We start from the raw sequence: 17,728 nt of genomic DNA on the forward strand, positions 1-17,728 counted from the left end.
GGTCACTTTTCTATACAGGGCCATGTTTAGATTTCTTGTAATAAGCACCTTCATTTAGAAACTGCATTTTGTGTTTACTTGTGTCATCATTGTCTAACATTTACATTTTTAGATGATCTGAAACATGTAAGTGTAACAAATTTCTTTATTCGATGTATTGATCTCGTATTTTAACCAATCACTTTAGTAACAGTAGTATCACATTGTCACTAAGGTTAGCTTCCCGAGTGGGCCTTTTGCTCTATCACACCTACACACAGACATACTGGGGGCCGTTTAAGTTCATGGGAGACGTTAAACACATAGTGAGACTCCTGCTTATCAGGGATGTAAATCTATAGGTGACAGCTAAGCAGGACAAAGGTTATAATTCTCTCTGTGAGGGGGAAGGTTTTAAGGATGGGGATGAAGGTATAGCTGCTTTGTAGTGCAGATCAGACAAATGAGCTAATTACTCTTCTCCTGCTGTTACATTTTATTAACAAATTAAACTTACATTTCACAAGGTATGGAGAGCTGACCTCCGGCTCCTCTCGGCTCTCAGTCTTTAAAGGGATAAAGCCAAAAGAGAACGTCTCCACTCCTTGAAGTTGCTCTCCCTCATGGCTACTCCACATTTCTTCCTGTTCCTCTTTGATGTAGCGAGCACCTATGTGCTCATGGTTCAAGCTCACTCCCAAAGTTTGTTGTTTCGGTGCTGTGTCTATTTCCAACGCCGGCTGGGATTCTGCAAGAAACACAGATACAAACAAATATTTGGACAGCAGTTTTCTGCATGTGACCTTCCTATAAAATGCATGCTCTCGTGTTATGGTTAGATTTTACTCCCAAGCAGTCAGACTTTCTTGTAATTTTTTGTTAAAGTGCTCTTGTGATGATGTCTTTATTCTGATACAACTTACACAATCTCAGCGACGTCTGATACTTGATTTTCTTTTACCCGTTAAGACTCAACTATAGCAACTGAATTACAATCAAGCAACGGGAGAAAACAGAGAGGAAACGCTGCACAGACCTGTGTGTGGTGAGGGAGCTCCCGGGGTTTTTACAGATTCCAGCAGCCTGTGCTGTCGCTCTGTTTCCTCGACCAAGGATTCTGCAAGAAACACAGATACAAGCAAATATTTGGACAGCACTTTTCTGCATGTGACCTTCCTATAAAATGCATGCTCTCGTGTTATGGTTAGATCTGACCCAATAACATTTAAGCATCACTTTAAACATAGCGCAAAAGTGAAAGGATGCTATCACAGTGCAAAGGCCTTGAGCCGCCCCTCATTTCTTTAGATTTCGCTCCCAAGCAGTCAGACTTTCTTGTAATTTTTGTTAAAGTGCTCTTGTGAGGATGTCTTTATTCTGATACAACTTACACAATCTCAGCGACGTCTGATACTTTATTTCCTTTTACCCGTTAAGACTCAACTATAGCAACTGAATTACAATCAAGCAACGGGAGCAAACCGAGGACACGCTGCACAGACCTGTGTGTGGTGAGGGAGCTCCCGGGGTTTTTACGGATTCCAGCAGCCTGCGCTGTCGCTCTGTTTCCTCCACCAAGCGAGCCACATTGTCTCGGTACTCTGCAAAGGTTTTCTCAAACAGTCCCACTATCTCTTCAGCCACTGCAGTCAGCCGCTGATTCACCAGCAGCTTTATTACTTCCACTTCGGACATTTCCGTGCTATAGGCGACGGTGTCGTTTGAGACAAAGTTAAAATAAAAAACGAGCTAAAAGCGGTTTTTTTCTGGAGAGAAAGACTGGACACGCAAAGAAACACTGACGGTGACTTTTTGCTGTATGATAAATCAACTTCCGAGTAAAAAGAGCGGGGCAACAACGTTTAGTAGGTGCCGGGCGCCATATTACTCCAGCAGCTCTTTCTTCTTCTGTTGGATTTCCGGTAGTCTAACGAATCCAAAGCCTAGAGCTGCCCCCATCAGGCCATTCGTAGAATTACAAGATGATCAAATCCTGACATATGTCTGGTACTATGCAAAAAACCTAAATATTGATTTTATGGGTCCACAATGATCCAAATTGAATACTGATCTAAAGGAGTAGTCTGTAATGTCCACTCTGATGATCAATGCAGATAGTTTCTGTCTTTCACATGTCCATTTTCTTTCAGGATGCTTTCTCATCAATGCCAACCCATGATTCAAAGCACAGAGGCAGTGTTAGCCCACTCAGTATCATCCTGTCCCCCCTGCTCATTGTTACATGGAGCAGATGGTGTTTCTGTATCTTGATAGTCTTTTGCAATGAAATGTAATCACACCCTTTTCATTTTCCCATTGCTTCTGCTGCAGAGCTGTTACGCTTTCTACACTCTGAAGTCCCTGTGTCTACTCTGAGGTCAATACCAATCCCTTCCATGCCAGTTCTACTGATTCTCTGGCTTTTTCAAGCCTGTACGATAGAACCAGGAGCTTCACCTTTACATCTGATCAAGCGACAGGTAGTTTTTCTTTAAGTCTCATCAAAACTGAGCTGAAATCATCACTCTTCTTAACCTGACCTCCTGCACCCACTTTAGCTAAGTACTATTAACAGAAACTACTTCAGCTGAGCTTTGTGATGTCGAGGTCTGGGATGTCAGGCAAAGTCTGATTTGCCACTTCATCATGGGCCACTTTGTATAAATCTGTAGGTGAGATACCCAGCTCCTTCTTAACTTTTCCTCCACCATGGACACAGAATTAGAATTTGCTCCTGTGTTTTCTAATGTACTGAGATCGTTTTCTGGTGTGGAAAGAATCCATGTCAAAATCACTGCCCACTGAATTTGAAGGGCTACAACCAACTTTAGCATTTTCTAATAATACTATGTTGTTGGATGTTGTGGTTGATGTCTCCTACGTTTGATTGTGTATCACATTGCTGTTTTTCCCTTATTGCTTATTCCTAGTGGTGTTTATCCAATTTCTACCAATAAAGGTGGAGGTGTATGCAGGGCCCCAAAGCATAAAACTGGGGCTTCAGCCTCAATTACATTCAGTCTTTTTAAATTAGTTTGAGCTGCTGTTCCAAAACATAAACAGCTAAGTCTTGATCCAATTTCTGATTGCTGCTATTTACTTTTCCCAAGTGAACCTTCTATCAAAATATACATCCCAAAATAAACTTTGATTCACCCTCTTTCTCAAGGTTTATATATACATATTTCTTTCTATTCAGATATAAGCCATGATATGTCTGTGAAGGTTCTCAGTCATCCAGGTCATCGTAGTCGGGCTTGGAAAGAAACGCGTCTGGACTTCTTTAAGTTTCCTTGAAGATGTTTCACCTCTCATCCGAGAAGCTTCTTCAGTTCTAAGAGCAACTGGTGGGGAGTTCCAGATTTTAACCCTAATGGGAGTGTCCCCAAGAGTGTTATGGACTCAGGATGTGAGTGGGCGTGAAGATGTCTGGGAAGGGATCTCAAAACTGGATTATAGATCGCAGACAGTTAGTGTCATAAGCCACCGCCTCTGTGGTCGTTCACAGTGGACATAGATGGCTTCTTTCACTCCTCTTTCAAACCAAAGTGTGAAGTGTGAACACTGACATCCTCAAAAGAGTGACCATTGTCCTTTAGATGCAGTTGACCAGCCGAATCTTGACTCTGCATAAACGCCATGCATTTCATAATTATTAATCTCTGTCTTTATTCCACAGCATGTCTTTGTCCTGTCTTCGTTCCCTCACCCCAACTAGTCATGGGAGATGGACACCCCTCCCTGAACCATGTTCTGCTGGAGGTTTATTCCTGTTAAAAGCTTTTTTCCTTCCTGCTGTCACCAAAGCATCTGCTCATAGGGGGGTCATATGATCATTGGGGTTTTCTCTGTTTTCTTTGTTGCTGTGGGTTATTTACTGTACAATATAAAGCACCCTGAGGCAACTGCTATTTATTTTTGGTGCTATATTAATAAAATTGACTAGAATTTAACTGACAGTTGAATACAACATCTCAATGTCTGCCTGGATGAACTGGAGCAGGTGGCTGCAGTGAGGGAAGTCTGGGCTTCTCTGCTTACCCTACCCTGTGTGACCCAAACCCACATAACTGCCAAAAAATGGGTGAATGGATGGACCTTACCTGAAATTAAAAATCATCTAGGCTCAGTTCATTAATCATGAGATGAAATATCCTCATGAACTGTCCAGTTCAAGAGGATAGTTTTCTTAGCGATGCATGAGGCAGTAAGGACTATATGTGATGTATTTGGTTCCGTACCTAATTTGCTTTCGTCACCTAAGATGCACAGCTTGGGTGATGTTGGAAAAAAAGAGATTTAAAACTAGTGGACGATGTTGCCTGTCTGAGATGTGTTTGCAGTAATGCAGTTTCCTGAAGACTCTTTATTGGATTTTGACAGATCTGCGTTCTTTGTTATATACTTGTATTCTGAGGGGATAGTTTATGTTATTCATATCTCGGAAATATATATAACCACATGTTATATGTATTCTCTCCATAAATGTTATGAATATGTGCAGATCCATAAACCTGTACGGATTCTGTTTATCACGTAGATATAAACTACACATATAAAAGCTAGTAGTCAGCTTTGTACGCATTTATGACACATGCCCTACTTCAATATCAGCTGCAAGTATGATGGAGAATAAAGAGCTACTTGCGCATTCATTGATCTTTCTAAGCCATATGGAAACATGAACCACAGAGGCACTCTCACCCAGCATCCCCAGTCTCAACTACAAGCCCTCCTTTCTTATTTTTTAATCACCAAAGCATTAAGCTTCATAAAGGTCTGGTCTGTGTTTGATAAACAAGTGCAAGTGTAGTTAAATTAACACATGGAAGTAGGCAAACTCTACACACTGATCTAAAATACTTTTTCTTATAAATATACACCCACAGTTTTCCACCTTGGTCCCACAGGCCAAAGACTGTGTGGCTCGTGACTCGGTGGATTAGCTGATGACTAATTTAGCCGTAGGTGTCGCTCTGTGATGGGCTGCTGGGCTGTCCAGAGTGCACCCCGCTTTTCTGCTACATCCTTCATGTGCTGTCTGTTATTTCATACAATAAATATTAGATAAAATGTTGCACAGCAGAAATAACTCCATGGTAACTGTTCGGCATCTATTCTTTGAACAAACACAAACGATTGTAATTATTGGGCGTAAAAATGATGAAGCATGCAGAGGTGGCAGAGAGGGGGTGGTGGAGGCTAGGTAGAGCAGGAGAGGGAGGGTAGCTGTGGAGTATGTGACGTCTCACGCAGGCTGCCGATCGGTTGTGATGCTGTGGATTTGACGGGCTTTCATTCAAACATTCGTTGAGATCCTAATCATAATCTCTATGTGGTCTCTGCTCCGATCCGTGATGTTTTGATACCTGCTGTGGATCACAGACAGGAGCAGCTTGGTTTCCTGCCTGGCGTCTACATCGTGGTGTCAGCCCTCCGCCCTCCTGCAGCCGAGAGGCAGCTGAGCGCTCCATCAGGCCGCGGGGAAACCACTCTGTCTCCGGTACTCAGGGATGAGGCGGGCCCGTGGATGTGGTGGGTATGGCGGCATGTCGACAAGGGTTAATATTCCGCTGTGCTATAACAAAAAAGACAGTGTTAGCCAGCCTCTTTATTAAGAGGCGCGTAATGACAGACTGGGGTAGCTCGTACAATGATGTGTAAACACATAATATCACTGATCTGTTGTTTCTAGCTTGAGATATGCAGCACTATTATCGAGCCTTCGGATATTTATGAAGCAATATATGTTGAATGTTCAGTGTGAAAGATATCTCACTGTATATCACAGGCCTTTAAAAGAAACTATGAATCTATTCCAACAGTAATAAGTACTCCAGAACTATTAATGCTTTCTAATGAGTGCACGAAACAAAAGATGTCCAGCATGCAAATAAGGCCATACAAAATTAAAGGGGATGCACAGTGGTTTATGCTCTTAAATGGACTCACTCAAGTTTAACTGACTTTTTGTTATGATGATTGAGCACTCCATTTATTTCTTTTTACTGTAGTTCCAATATATTAAAACAACAACAACAAAACAAACAAACAAACTTTTGGCTGGATCATACCTTTGCTTTCTATATTGCAATAATATGAACGATACTGATCATTTTTGACCGGAGAAATTTCTGTCAGAATTGCAAAGAAAGTTAGAAAGCTACTAGTAAAGGCAAGAGTCTGATCTTTGAGAAAGAAAGAAAACTTGAGCAGCCTGTCCATGAGTATTAACAGCAATGCAAGTTGGCTATATTTGATCACTTGTGTTTGTTTTTTACTCTTATTTGTTATTGTGTCTGAGAGAAAAATGATATCTGCCATCAAACAACTGCTATTTTCATTTTCTTTACATACCTAAATATATATTTTTCACGGTCTCAATGTGACGTCACTTTGTTGGAATCCAATTTGTGAAATTCAGAAACATCTGCCTTCAACTCAAAGTCAGCAATTGGCTACTTTAGCAAGCATTAAGACAACAAATTTGAGACTTTACCAACCGTAAGTCTTAAGAGCTCTTTGTCTCTTGTCTTCTGTCTGTTGTGTTTCCTTGTGTTGCAGACAGTGCTGTGGGATCCTGATAAACCAGTCCAATCATCATGCAGTGTTCTTGGAAGTCCATGGTATTGTTAGCATTGGCCTCCATAGCCATCCAGTACACAGCCATCCGCACCTTCTCCAGCAACCCTTTAAGCTTTCTGTGCTCTGTGGGCCTGGCACCTTCAGGTTTGACTGTCAACTGCAGCCCCAAAGAGTTGATGCAGGTGGGCCAGGAGACACCCGTGGACTTGGATCATAGCTGTGATAGAAGCCCCTCCCATGCTAATTCCTCCCCTTCTCTCTCCAATCCTTCCTATAATGTCACCAAGAGAACCCACATCCTCATTCTGGCCACCACACGGAGCGGGTCCTCATTTGTGGGTCAGCTGTTTAACCAGCATCCAGAGGTTAGAAATTATATAGTTTCTGTGACCTGTCGGATTATGATGAAAAATCATGAAGTCATGCCCTTTCTGATGCTTTTGAGTCAGTGGTTTCTAAATGCACAAAGAGCCTTTAATTTAACAATCCAGACAAAATGTATTTGATTTCATTCACATAATTTTTTGTCTACATATTTAATAGATCTTACATCTACAATAACTTCAAGTTTACAAACAGAACAATTAAATAAAAATAAACTTAGAAATCTAAACACAAACAAATTTTTAACAGATTTAAAATGATTTCTAAATGAGTTTTTAAAGGTTACAGGATCAGCACTTTTCAAAATAAATTCTATGTAATTAAAACATTTATTACAGTAAAGCATTTCTTCATTACATATTGCAGATAATGTAAAAGGAGAGTCAAAATGTCAAGCATGGTCAGAATTTGAACAAGCATACCAAACTTTGTTAAAGCAGTTTTGTAAATAGACCAGCAATGAATTTATTCAAATATATAAATACAAAGCAAAATCAGCGTCAAAGGAAATACAATTTACAAACTCAAAAGCAATTAAAAACTTTCAAGACTGAGGATGTTAGTTAAAAGTGGCGGTAACGTATGGTTAAATTAAGGAGCATCGTTAATCATGAAATGCAGAAAAAGTATGCTTGTGTTATAATGTTTGGAAAAATCAAGCATATGTTAGTAAGACACAGGTAGAAATACAGACTGACATCCTGGTACTTCATGTACCAGGATGTCTGGACATATTAAACCCATCAAGAGACTGATAATCTACAAAGTGCCTGATCAGTATTTATGCAGCTTTAGACTTCAGAGGATTCTCGGCAAATACACATGCTAATTAGCTTAGCAACCAGAACGTGTCTGAAATATTACAAAAACCACTGACTTTATGACGTTTCTGTATTTTGTTTTTAAAGAACCGCTAAAATCTAAAAGAAAATTCTGGTGTGTAGTGTTTTTGTGTTTGGAGTGTGCTTTAATGGCGATATGCTGTTTTTCATAACAGGTCTTCTACCTGTTTGAGCCTCTGTACCATGTCCAGTTGGCACTGCTTCCTCGGTTGGCACAGAGCCGAAACCTGGCTGAGAGGAGGGTCATGCTGGGAGCAGCTCGAGACCTGTTAAGGTCTCTGTACCATTGTAACCTCCACAGCCTGGAAAGTTACATACAACCCCGTCCTGCTAGGCACTCCACTGACAAGCTGTTTAGACGAGGAGCTAGTAAGAGACATGAGTCTGCTACTTTTGCATCTGTTTTTGCAATCCAGTTCCTGTCTGTCACAGTTTTTGTATGGTACGTGTCCTGTCTTAGGCCGTTCTCTGTGCTCCCCACCTGTATGCGAGGCTCCACTGGGCTCGAAGGAGCAGGTCCTGGTGCTAGCTGATGAGGGGGAATGTGTGAGAAAGTGTGGGCCACTAAATGTGTCGGTGGCTGCTGAAGTCTGCAGAGCAAAGCGCCACGCAGCCATCAAGACTGTTCGGATTCCCCAAGTCAGTGACCTCAGGGCGCTCATTGAGGATCCAAGACTCAACCTGAAGGTAGAGAAATCATTTAATTGAAAGCATTCTACTTAATTCATAATGGATTTTAGCAATGCAGTTTGTATTCTTTCAGATCAGAGGCTTAAAGACTTGAGTAAGATTAAATGATGATTATGACAAGCCACTTAATTTAGACTTGATGACAGAACAGACTCGACCTCTTGACATAAAATAAATTCATAAGTTGAAAAATATCAGTATTGTGCCTAGTTTTGCCATTATGAATAATTAAAACACAGTTTGTCTTGTCATATCCAGCATATGGCCATTTTTCAGCCTGTAGCTGAGAAAAGACATGCTAATGATTTTTTATATGCTAGTTCCTGTCGGGTCAGATTTAGTAAAGGTCTGCATCAGTGAAGAAAAATGTCTTTTGGCTTTAAAACATTATGTAAAAACGGCTACTGCTGGGATTGATGAAAGGCACTGACAGGTTTGCAACTGGAAGGCATTGACAAATATTTCTGTGGTTAGCCTTAGGGTATATACTAAAACTTGGGGAGGAGAGTATTTGTTTGAGTCACATGAACACGGTGGTTTAGCAGAGGGCAATTTACTGCAAACTGAACCATATTTAATACAGGAAGAAAGCGTGTCTTACTTTGCACCTGATGTGGCTAGTCGTGTGATACCTAACTGCATGCATTTATGTGGAACCACAGGAATAAATGTTATAAGAACACATGCATAAGTGGCAAAGGTTGATTCCTCAAAGCTGTGATCGTGGTACATATTTCTGGTCTTTATTGCAATTTTATTGTAACAGAGAACTGAGGTTGAGATGGTTTGGATATGTGCACAAAAGGCAAAATATTGTAAGTGGGAAGTTGCTGTGCAAGAAGAAGAGAGGAAGACCCTGAGACAAGATCTGTGGATGTAGTGAAGGAGGACGTGCAGAGGCTTGGTGTGATGCAGAAGATTGTTAGAGAGACGAGACAGAGGCAGATGATCTGCTATGGCAACCCCTAAAGGGAATAGCTAAAAGAAAAAGTAGACCAAAACTTAACGTGAAGTGTTGGAAAACATAAAAATTCTTGTTCAGCTGATTCTCACTGAGACAAGAGCACAATGAATCTCTTGACCGTGTTTGTAGTGTTGGTTCTCTTTGCAGTGTTTTTTGCAGACATATGACAAATAATATGGCTTGTTGTGTGGTTAATTCAACAGTACTAACAGACTGTCCAAGACATCTGCGCTCCTGTTTCGGTGAGTGAAATAAGAGCGGGGTGGTTTGCATCTTTGTTAATGAAATCAAATCAATACTGTAGTAAAATTTCAAATTGAGTTTAGTATAGTGTTAAAATGAAAGAGATTTTATATTAACATACGAGGGCAATCCCAAAAGTAATGTCTCCTACTTTTTTAGGAAATACAAACAACCGTTTATTTTCTCTTTTACATCATTTTAAAGGTTGGAGAATTATTTAATTTTCTACATAATCGCCATTTTGGTCGATGTCTGTGAAGGTTCTCGGTCATCCGGGTCAACTAGTCTAAGGAGCTTGGAAAGAAAAGCATCTGGACTTCTTTAACTTTTCTTTTTGTAGACGCTGTGGCACTTTTAGAATGCCCATGTCATACCAGCTCGCCGCCATGTCTTTCAGGAAGCACTGAACCTCATCTTTCACCTCTTCGTCAGAGCAGAATCACCTTCCGCTGGCTGTAAACTCTTTACACTACTTGCAAATGTTTTTGACATCCATGCATGACTGTCCATACACTTCCATCAATTGGCGATGAATTTCAACCAGTTTAAAGGAGCCAGCTGAGGTGGTTCGGGCATCTGACAAGGATGCCTCCTGTGCGCCTCCTGGGTGAGGTGTTCCGGGCATGTCCCACCGGGAGGAGGGACATGCTGGAGAGATTATATCTCTCAGCTGGCCTGGGAACGCCTTGGTGTTCCCCCGGATAAGCTGGAGGAGGTGGCTGGGGAGAAGGAGGTCTGGGCCTCTCTGCTTAGGCTGCTGCCCCCGCAACCCGGCCTCGGATAAAGTGGATGAAGATGGATGGATGGATTAAAGCCTTTTGCATTCAGAAATCGAATAACTGCGCGAACTTCGCACTTGGCGGTAGCGTTCAACGGGAGCTCCATTTTCAAGGGCTGCCAAGCCATGATTGAGCATCCCAGCGAAGCGGCGCATGCTTGTTTGGGAGTGGAGGAAGCACCAATCACAACAGTGTGGCCCACAGCCGTACGAACAGTTTCTCTACGTCCCCACCGCTTTAGAGACCTTACTTTTGGGATTGCCCTCATATAAATCATGGAAAACACTGTAATATTGAAATAATGACAATCCAAGGTTCTCCACAACTACATTTTCACCAGTTAATGACAGACTTTACTAGTGATTGGATAAGCAGACCCATTCAACAAAGACAGATGTGATCAGAAGCTGAATATTTATTTGTAACTGGTTATTGTATTGGCAGATTGTGAGATGGCACTTAACAGGTCTTTACTAACTGAGGACACGGTAGACTGAATGATGGATGGTTAGATGAACAGTCAATGCTACTCTAAATTGGAATTGATTAAACATGTGGTGTCAACAGCTGCAGTCCCTCAGAATTACCCTAAACATGTGTAGAGACACATGGGCTTAATGTACCTCATTCAACCTCACAGGGCAGTAAAAACATTTTGCCAGTAGCCTTAGTTTGACCTTAATTTATGTATGTTATGTTAAAACACGCTTTTTATTCAAGTTACCACTGTGGATGGTGGCCTCAGTTTGTTATTTTGTCTTTTTTGTGTCCAAATAAATCATGGACGTCAGAGCTCCAACAAATTTACAACTTTCCAACTGTCATGACCTCATCTGTAGAATTAATGAACACTCCTTTCAGTGGTGCTCTTACCTTTGTATATAAAGAGAAAATGTCTGGCAGTTGCACACATTATTGTCACAGATATTTCTCTGCATTTAGTCCATCCACAAACAAGATAAACTTCTGCTACTGGTGGGGATGATATCACCAATTTCTTGGGATAATGAGACATGCCCCCTGTAAGCCCACCGCTCATGAAAGGTCATCTGATTATGGGGGTTTCTCTGCATTATTATAGGGTCTTTACCCTTACAATGTTATTTTGTGTTTTATAAGTAATAAATAAGTAATATGAAATTGAACTTTTGAATAGAGCAGATTTCATGGTTGCATTAGTTACCACAAGTCACCCAGGGCCTGGACCACCACCATGTTTAACTGTTGGTATGATGTTGTCTATAGGTGTTACTTTTATGTCACATGTAATGAGACTCAAAGCTTTCAAAACATTCAGCTTTTGTCTCGTCAGTCCACAGAATATTTTCCCAGTAGTCTTGGGGATCATCAAGATGTTTTTTGGCAAACGTGAGACGAGCCTTTGTGTTCTTTTTGGTCAGCAGTGGTTTTCTGCTTGGATTTCTCCCGTGGACGCCATTTTCCCTCAGTCTTCTTCTTACTGTTAAATCATGAATTCTGACCTTACCTAAGACAAGTGAGGACTGCATTTTTTTGTTATTATTCTGGGTTCTTTTGTGACATCCTGAATGAGCCGTCAAAGTGCTCTTGGAGTAATTTTTGTAGGAAGGCTGCTTCTGGGAAGGTTCACCAGTGTTACAAGTTTTCTCCATGTGTGGATAATGCTCTCTAATGGTTTTGTAAACCTTCCCAGACTTATAGATGTCAATGATTTTATTTCCCAGCTGTTTCTTTAGATCGTGGCATGATTTGTTACTTTTTGAGAGCTGTTATCCTATTTTACTTTGTTGGACAGGTTCTATTTAAGTGATTTCTTGATTTATCAGGTCTAGCAGTAATCAGGCTTGGGTGTAACTAGAGAAATTGAACTCGGGTTTTCAAATAATATGGTTATTAACAGTTAATTTGTGTATAACTTTCTTAGGGATTTAACGAAGGGGCAATTACTTTTTCCCAGAGAATCAGGAAGCCTTGGGTAGCTTTTTTTCCTAAATTTAGGTTTTAAATTGTGATTTAAAACCTGAATTTTGTATTTACTCTAGTTATCTTTGTCAAATATTAAAATGTGTTTGTTTAAAAGTGTGTCAAATATGAAAAAAAAAAAACAAAGCTTCTCTAATGACAATGTAGTTTGGGGGAGACTTTTTTATGACAATGGACATACTAGCAAAACCAAATTGCACTATAGGGATACTTCAGATACCTAATTATTCTTACTTACTGGAGGTCTGTAAGTAGTTGTGAAGATGGTGGGGGAAAACTTCTCGTTAACACATTTGGATCTGGATCGTCCTATAAGTTAGAACTGAAAAGGAACAAAAGAATAAAGAAATTTAGAGAATGTACAAAATGTCATGCCTAAAGGCTTTTAAAAAGAGTTTCAAAGAGAGAACATGGTCAATTAAATACAGAGGACAATCAGAAATAAATTAAAATGGGCAACAAAATTAATTGCGTATGCAGGCCTGTGAACTAAATTAAGGTTGAATCCTTGAACAGAGGCCACTGGACTTCTATAGCTTCCTTACAATATGAATTCTGATTCATATCGTAAGGTTACGAGCCTCGAATAATACAGAGAAAACCCCAACAATCAGATAACCCCTCTGAGCAAGTGCTTTGGCAACAGTGGGAAGGAAAAAATCCCCTTTGACAGGAAGAAACCTCCAGCAGAACCAGCAAGTTTTAAGCCTAATGTTAAAATTAGAGAGATTGTCTGTCTTCTGAATCTAAACTGTGAGCTTGTTCCACAGAAGAGTTGAATGGAAGCTGATGGGTCTGTGTTAGGTTTATATTGTGGATTGTCATTTATGCTTAGAAATATATACTCATATATGCGTAGAGCTTTATAATCGATTGCATATTGATAGGACGTCTGATCCTTAGCAGTCTGCAAAGACTCTGTGTGCCTCCCAGAGCACTCTGGCATACACACACACAACTTAAGGTCATGAGAGAGGTCGTACCTTCTCTTACTGATTTATGGTATAGGACAGTGGTCCCCAACCTTTTTTGCGCCACGGACCGGTTTATGCCCGACAATATTTTCACGGACCGGCCTTTAAAGTGTCGCGGATAAATACAACAAAATAAAACTAGTACCGGTACCGAAAAAAAGAAGATTTATTCATAACACACGTGAAAAGACCCAGGAAAACCAAGTTAACGATAAAAACGACAACAAAATAATGCTGAAAACCGATAAAAACCCTGAAAACCATACATTTCACACCTGAGCCTCAACTCTCGAAGCCCGGTACCAAACGACTCACCCAGGGGTTGGGGACCGCTGGTATAGGAGGACACCTACTCTGTATCTGTTTAAGTATAAGAGCCCTTTGTTTAGGTGGAAAGCTGGACTCCTGGCACCAGCTTTGGGGAGTCTTCACAGGGTCACATCTTGACACCCCCCGCCCCCACCCCACACACACACACACACACATACACATATACCTACACGACACACAGACAAGGTACTCTATGTAAGACGTCATATGTTAATGAACTTATGCATAGTCATGTAACCACAGTAAGGAGCAATGTTACGAGGGAGCAGACGAGAGCGACTGGGGTTCAAGCGTCAGGAACAGCGCTCGTCACAGTTCTCTCCCTCGTGCACGAGATCAAACAAAGAGCTCCGCTTGGTGTCCAATGCTTTTTGCTGTTGTAGTAGAATTGTCTTGTTCCAGCGGTGGGTCTGTGCCAGGCAGACCCAACAGTCTGCCTCCCCTACTACTTTCAAATAAGCTAGGAACCACAAGTAAGCTAGGAGTCTGAGAGCACTCTATATGGGTGATATGGTACTTTGACCTTTTTAAGATAAGACTGTCCATTTACATGAACAAATTGAAGTCTATTAGATAGATCCACCACAGCGCAGTACCTGTAATACCAACAGAATGGTATTACAGGTCAACAGTACTGAACAGTGGCACAAGGTAAAGCAGGACAAGCAGAGAGTCCACTGTCAGAGGCTATAAGAATATCATTTGTAACCTTCACAAAAGCTGTTTCGTGCTGTGATGAGCTCTGAAACTTGACTGAAACTCTTCAAATGAACTATTTATCTGCAGAGGATCAGATTTACAGCAACTCTTACAAGAATTTTTTGAGATAAAAGGAAGGTTGCAGATTGGCCTTATCACGGTCCCTCAGTCCTCCCTGGCAGACGTTGTCAGGGTTTGTTTTTCTCTCTCTGCTTCAGTTTCTATCTCTCCTCTCTTCTATCTGTTATCACGTGTTGTTGTCTGTCCTATGGGGTGGTACTGATTTTGGGTTCCTACACTTGGCACTATACACCTGGGATAATCAACCACTTCTGGCCTAGGATCTTGTCAGCAGCCACTGCATAAGGTTGTGGTCGGCTGTTATTCATTGCTGTATTGTTGAACTACCTTGTTAGTTAAGCCTTGGTCCTAGCTTCTATTTTATACGTGTGTTTTTGCCTCAAAGGATCTGACCTTGTCTCCTTCCTCTGCACAGACTTTCCCTGGATTTCCTTCCCTGGAGTGGTGAGCCTGCCCGTTTTGAGAGTGTTGTACTGGACAGAGAATTCGATGTTTTGAATACCTGTTTCCCCTTGGACCCCTTTAGCTGCTTTCCCTTGCGCTGTTGTATATAGCGCATTTTGGTAAAACACTGTAAATAAAGGGCACTAAACTTTAATTCGTCCAAATCCAGCATTTGAATCTACTCCAGCATTCATGACAGGCCTATAATTAGCCAACACAGCTGGGTCAAGTGATGGCTTTTTAAGTACAGCACAAGTACTATCAGCGTAAGGACTTGTGGTGGGTAGCCGATTGCGAGAGATTGGTCATATTTAAGATTGAAGCTTTAATTAATGGTAAGACTTGACTAAGACGGACTTGTAGGAATGGGGTCACATTGATGGTTTTGCGAAATTACTAAAGTTAACTAAGAAAGACCAATTGTAGAAAAAAGGGCTAAATATATCTAAATGGTATTGAAAGTAGCTGTACATGTTGTTACAGCTGTGAGATTAGGAGTAATTCTTTTTCTCTAATGGTTAAAATTCTGTTTGTGAAGAAATTCATGTTGTCGCTTGTTTTGGTTAAAGGAATGCTTGGCTCAAAGCAGTTCTGATTTTTTCAGCATATCTACAGTGCTGAGGAGAAACCTAGGGTTGTTGTTTTCTCTGATTCTTCTTTAATCAGTGATGAATAGTAAGATGTTCTAACTTTATGGAGGGTTTTTTCTTTTTTGAGTGGAATGAAACGATTAGACATGAACCGTTGGTGGTGTACTAGGGGCTTCTGTTTAGGACTACGCTTCCATCAAACCATTACCCAGCAATCCTGTTTTCTTGGCTGCTTGGGACAATATGCTGGGTGAGTAATAATGGTGGCTATACTGCCCTTGACTGCACCAACTACAGGGGGCTGGCTAGCTACAGGATTTTTGGAGCAGGTCTCCAATTCAGTGATCTTGGCCTTCACAGTTGTTAAGAGGGTACATGTTTTACAAGAATCGTTATTACTAAAGAAGGAAAACGAGTAAATAAACCCATTACACACTGAACAGGAAGGTGCAAGAGAGGTGAATAGGCCATACTGCAAGTCTGGTTGGAGCTAAGCTAGTGAATCACTAAAGACAGTGAATGAATCCTGTGAATATAATTAGCAGGTGATTCAGCAGAATGTGCTTTGTATGAAGCATGTGAAGATTACACTATGAAATACGACATTTTTAAGCACATTGAGGCAACTTTTGTTGTGAATTGGCATTATATAAATAAAATTAAACTCAGATAAAACAGCCTACACAGACGAGCAACAGAAAAACCCCACTGTGTGTTGGAACAGGAAGTGATACTGTAGAAAACCAACATCAAATGTGGCAGTTGTCCTGTTGGAAGTCATCTTGACAATTACTGACCCACTTTTAATCATGTGTCTTGTCACATGAGCTAAGGTGTGAAACCTCTGTAAGATATTGCCCCAGCCCACCATCATGTAAGCTACGGAGTCCTCTAACTTCTGGCAAGGTGAGAATAGGGATTGAAGCGCCTGAGAAGGGATCTCATGAATGGATTATAGGTGGCTGACCGCTGGTGTTGTAAACCACCACGTCCGGTCATTCACAGTAAATATAGATGGCCTGCTTTACACCTCTGACTGTCTTTGTGGTCCAAAATGTGAACACTGGCATTCTGGAAAGAGTTTCCTTCGTATTAAGTGCTGTTCTGCTGCTCAGTCTGGTCTTGTCGAGGTGGAACTCCTATGTTGTACGATGCATTTGTGGAGTAGCCCTATAGTTTCTCCTCTATAAAAAGGTCCAAGCTCTCCTGACTCCAGACTAGCAAACTGCCAAAACGTCTTTTACAGAGGTGATCACCAATTTGCTCTTAAATCCTATGGCAGCTGTAAGGATGTACCTATTATTATTATCATTATTATTCATTTTATATTAATTTTATTATTGTTTTGTTTTTTTGTTGTTTTTTTTTGGGGGGGGGGGCTTAATTTTTTTCAGCAATTAATAATACGTTATAATATGTATGGTATAATATGGTATATGGTATATACAGGGTGGGCCATTTATATGGATACACCATAATAAAATGGGAATGGTTGGTGATATTAAAGTCCTGTTTGTGGCACATTAGTATATGTGAGGGGGCAAACTCCTCAAAATGGGTGGTGACCATGGTGGCCATTTAGAAGTCGGCCATCTTGGATACAACTTTTGTTTTTTTCAATAGGAAGAGGGCCATGTGACACATCAAACTTATTGGTAATGTCACAAGAAAAACAATGGTGTTCTTGGTTTCAACGTAACTTTATTCTTTCAAGAGTTATTTACAAGTTTCTCTTTGTTCACAGCCATTGATATGTCGAAGAGGTTAACACGTGAGGAGCGAAATTGTGTTGATATCTGGTGAACGCAGTAACCGGGTCATTGCAGCAGATTTCAATGTAAGACACCCTACGAGACCACCCATCTCCCATGCTACAGTTAGCAAACTGCTTGCTAAGTTTCGTGAAACTGGTTCAGTGTTGGATTTGCCAAAATGTGGACGCAAGAAAACTGTCACTAATGAAGAAACATCAGTGGCTGTCCTAACTTCATTCAGCAAGAGCCCACAGAGTAGCACTCGCCGCATGTCACTGGAGAGTGGCATTAGTCCAACATCCCTTCAGTGGATATTAGCTACTCACAAATGGCACCCTTACAAACTCCAGCTAATGCAGCATCCCAACGAGGATGACCCAGATCGGCGCACAGAATTTGCAGAATGGGCAAAACAAAAATTGGAACAG

The 17,728-nt window shown here is 41.0% G+C and overlaps 2 protein-coding genes across 4 annotated transcripts in view; one reads left to right on the plus strand and one right to left on the minus strand.

The window, feature by feature from the left end:
* Positions 1-1,997, minus strand: part of LOC102202064 (lisH domain-containing protein C1711.05) — a 6,480-nt gene extending 4,483 nt beyond the window's left edge. The window contains exons 1-3 of one of the 2 annotated variants that reach the window (XM_005747918.2): positions 1,482-1,995; positions 1,016-1,096; positions 497-727 (exon numbers count right to left, since the gene is read on the minus strand). In XM_005747918.2, coding sequence (XP_005747975.1) covers positions 497-727; positions 1,016-1,096; positions 1,482-1,674 — 505 coding nt within the window. In that variant the 5' untranslated portion in view covers positions 1,675-1,995. Of the gene's footprint in view, positions 1-496; positions 728-1,015; positions 1,097-1,481 lie in introns of both variants that reach the window. The other variant, XM_005747919.2, reaches the window with a different exon arrangement.
* Positions 1,998-5,213: 3,216 nt separating this feature from the next.
* The window catches only part of LOC102202532 (carbohydrate sulfotransferase 1-like), a 21,497-nt gene continuing 8,982 nt past the window's right edge, over positions 5,214-17,728 (plus strand). The window contains exons 1-5 of one of the 2 annotated variants that reach the window (XM_005747921.1): positions 5,214-5,514; positions 6,544-6,746; positions 6,852-6,929; positions 7,946-8,159; positions 8,251-8,477. In XM_005747921.1, coding sequence (XP_005747978.1) covers positions 6,582-6,746; positions 6,852-6,929; positions 7,946-8,159; positions 8,251-8,477 — 684 coding nt within the window. In that variant the 5' untranslated portion in view covers positions 5,214-5,514; positions 6,544-6,581. Of the gene's footprint in view, positions 5,515-6,543; positions 6,930-7,945; positions 8,160-8,250; positions 8,478-17,728 lie in introns of both variants that reach the window. The other variant, XM_005747920.1, reaches the window with a different exon arrangement.

This window comes from Pundamilia nyererei, unplaced genomic scaffold, assembly GCF_000239375.1.
Source record: "Pundamilia nyererei isolate P.nyererei 1_Seehausen unplaced genomic scaffold, PunNye1.0 scaffold00208, whole genome shotgun sequence".
In the NCBI taxonomy this organism is placed as follows: Eukaryota; Metazoa; Chordata; class Actinopteri; order Cichliformes; family Cichlidae; genus Pundamilia; species Pundamilia nyererei.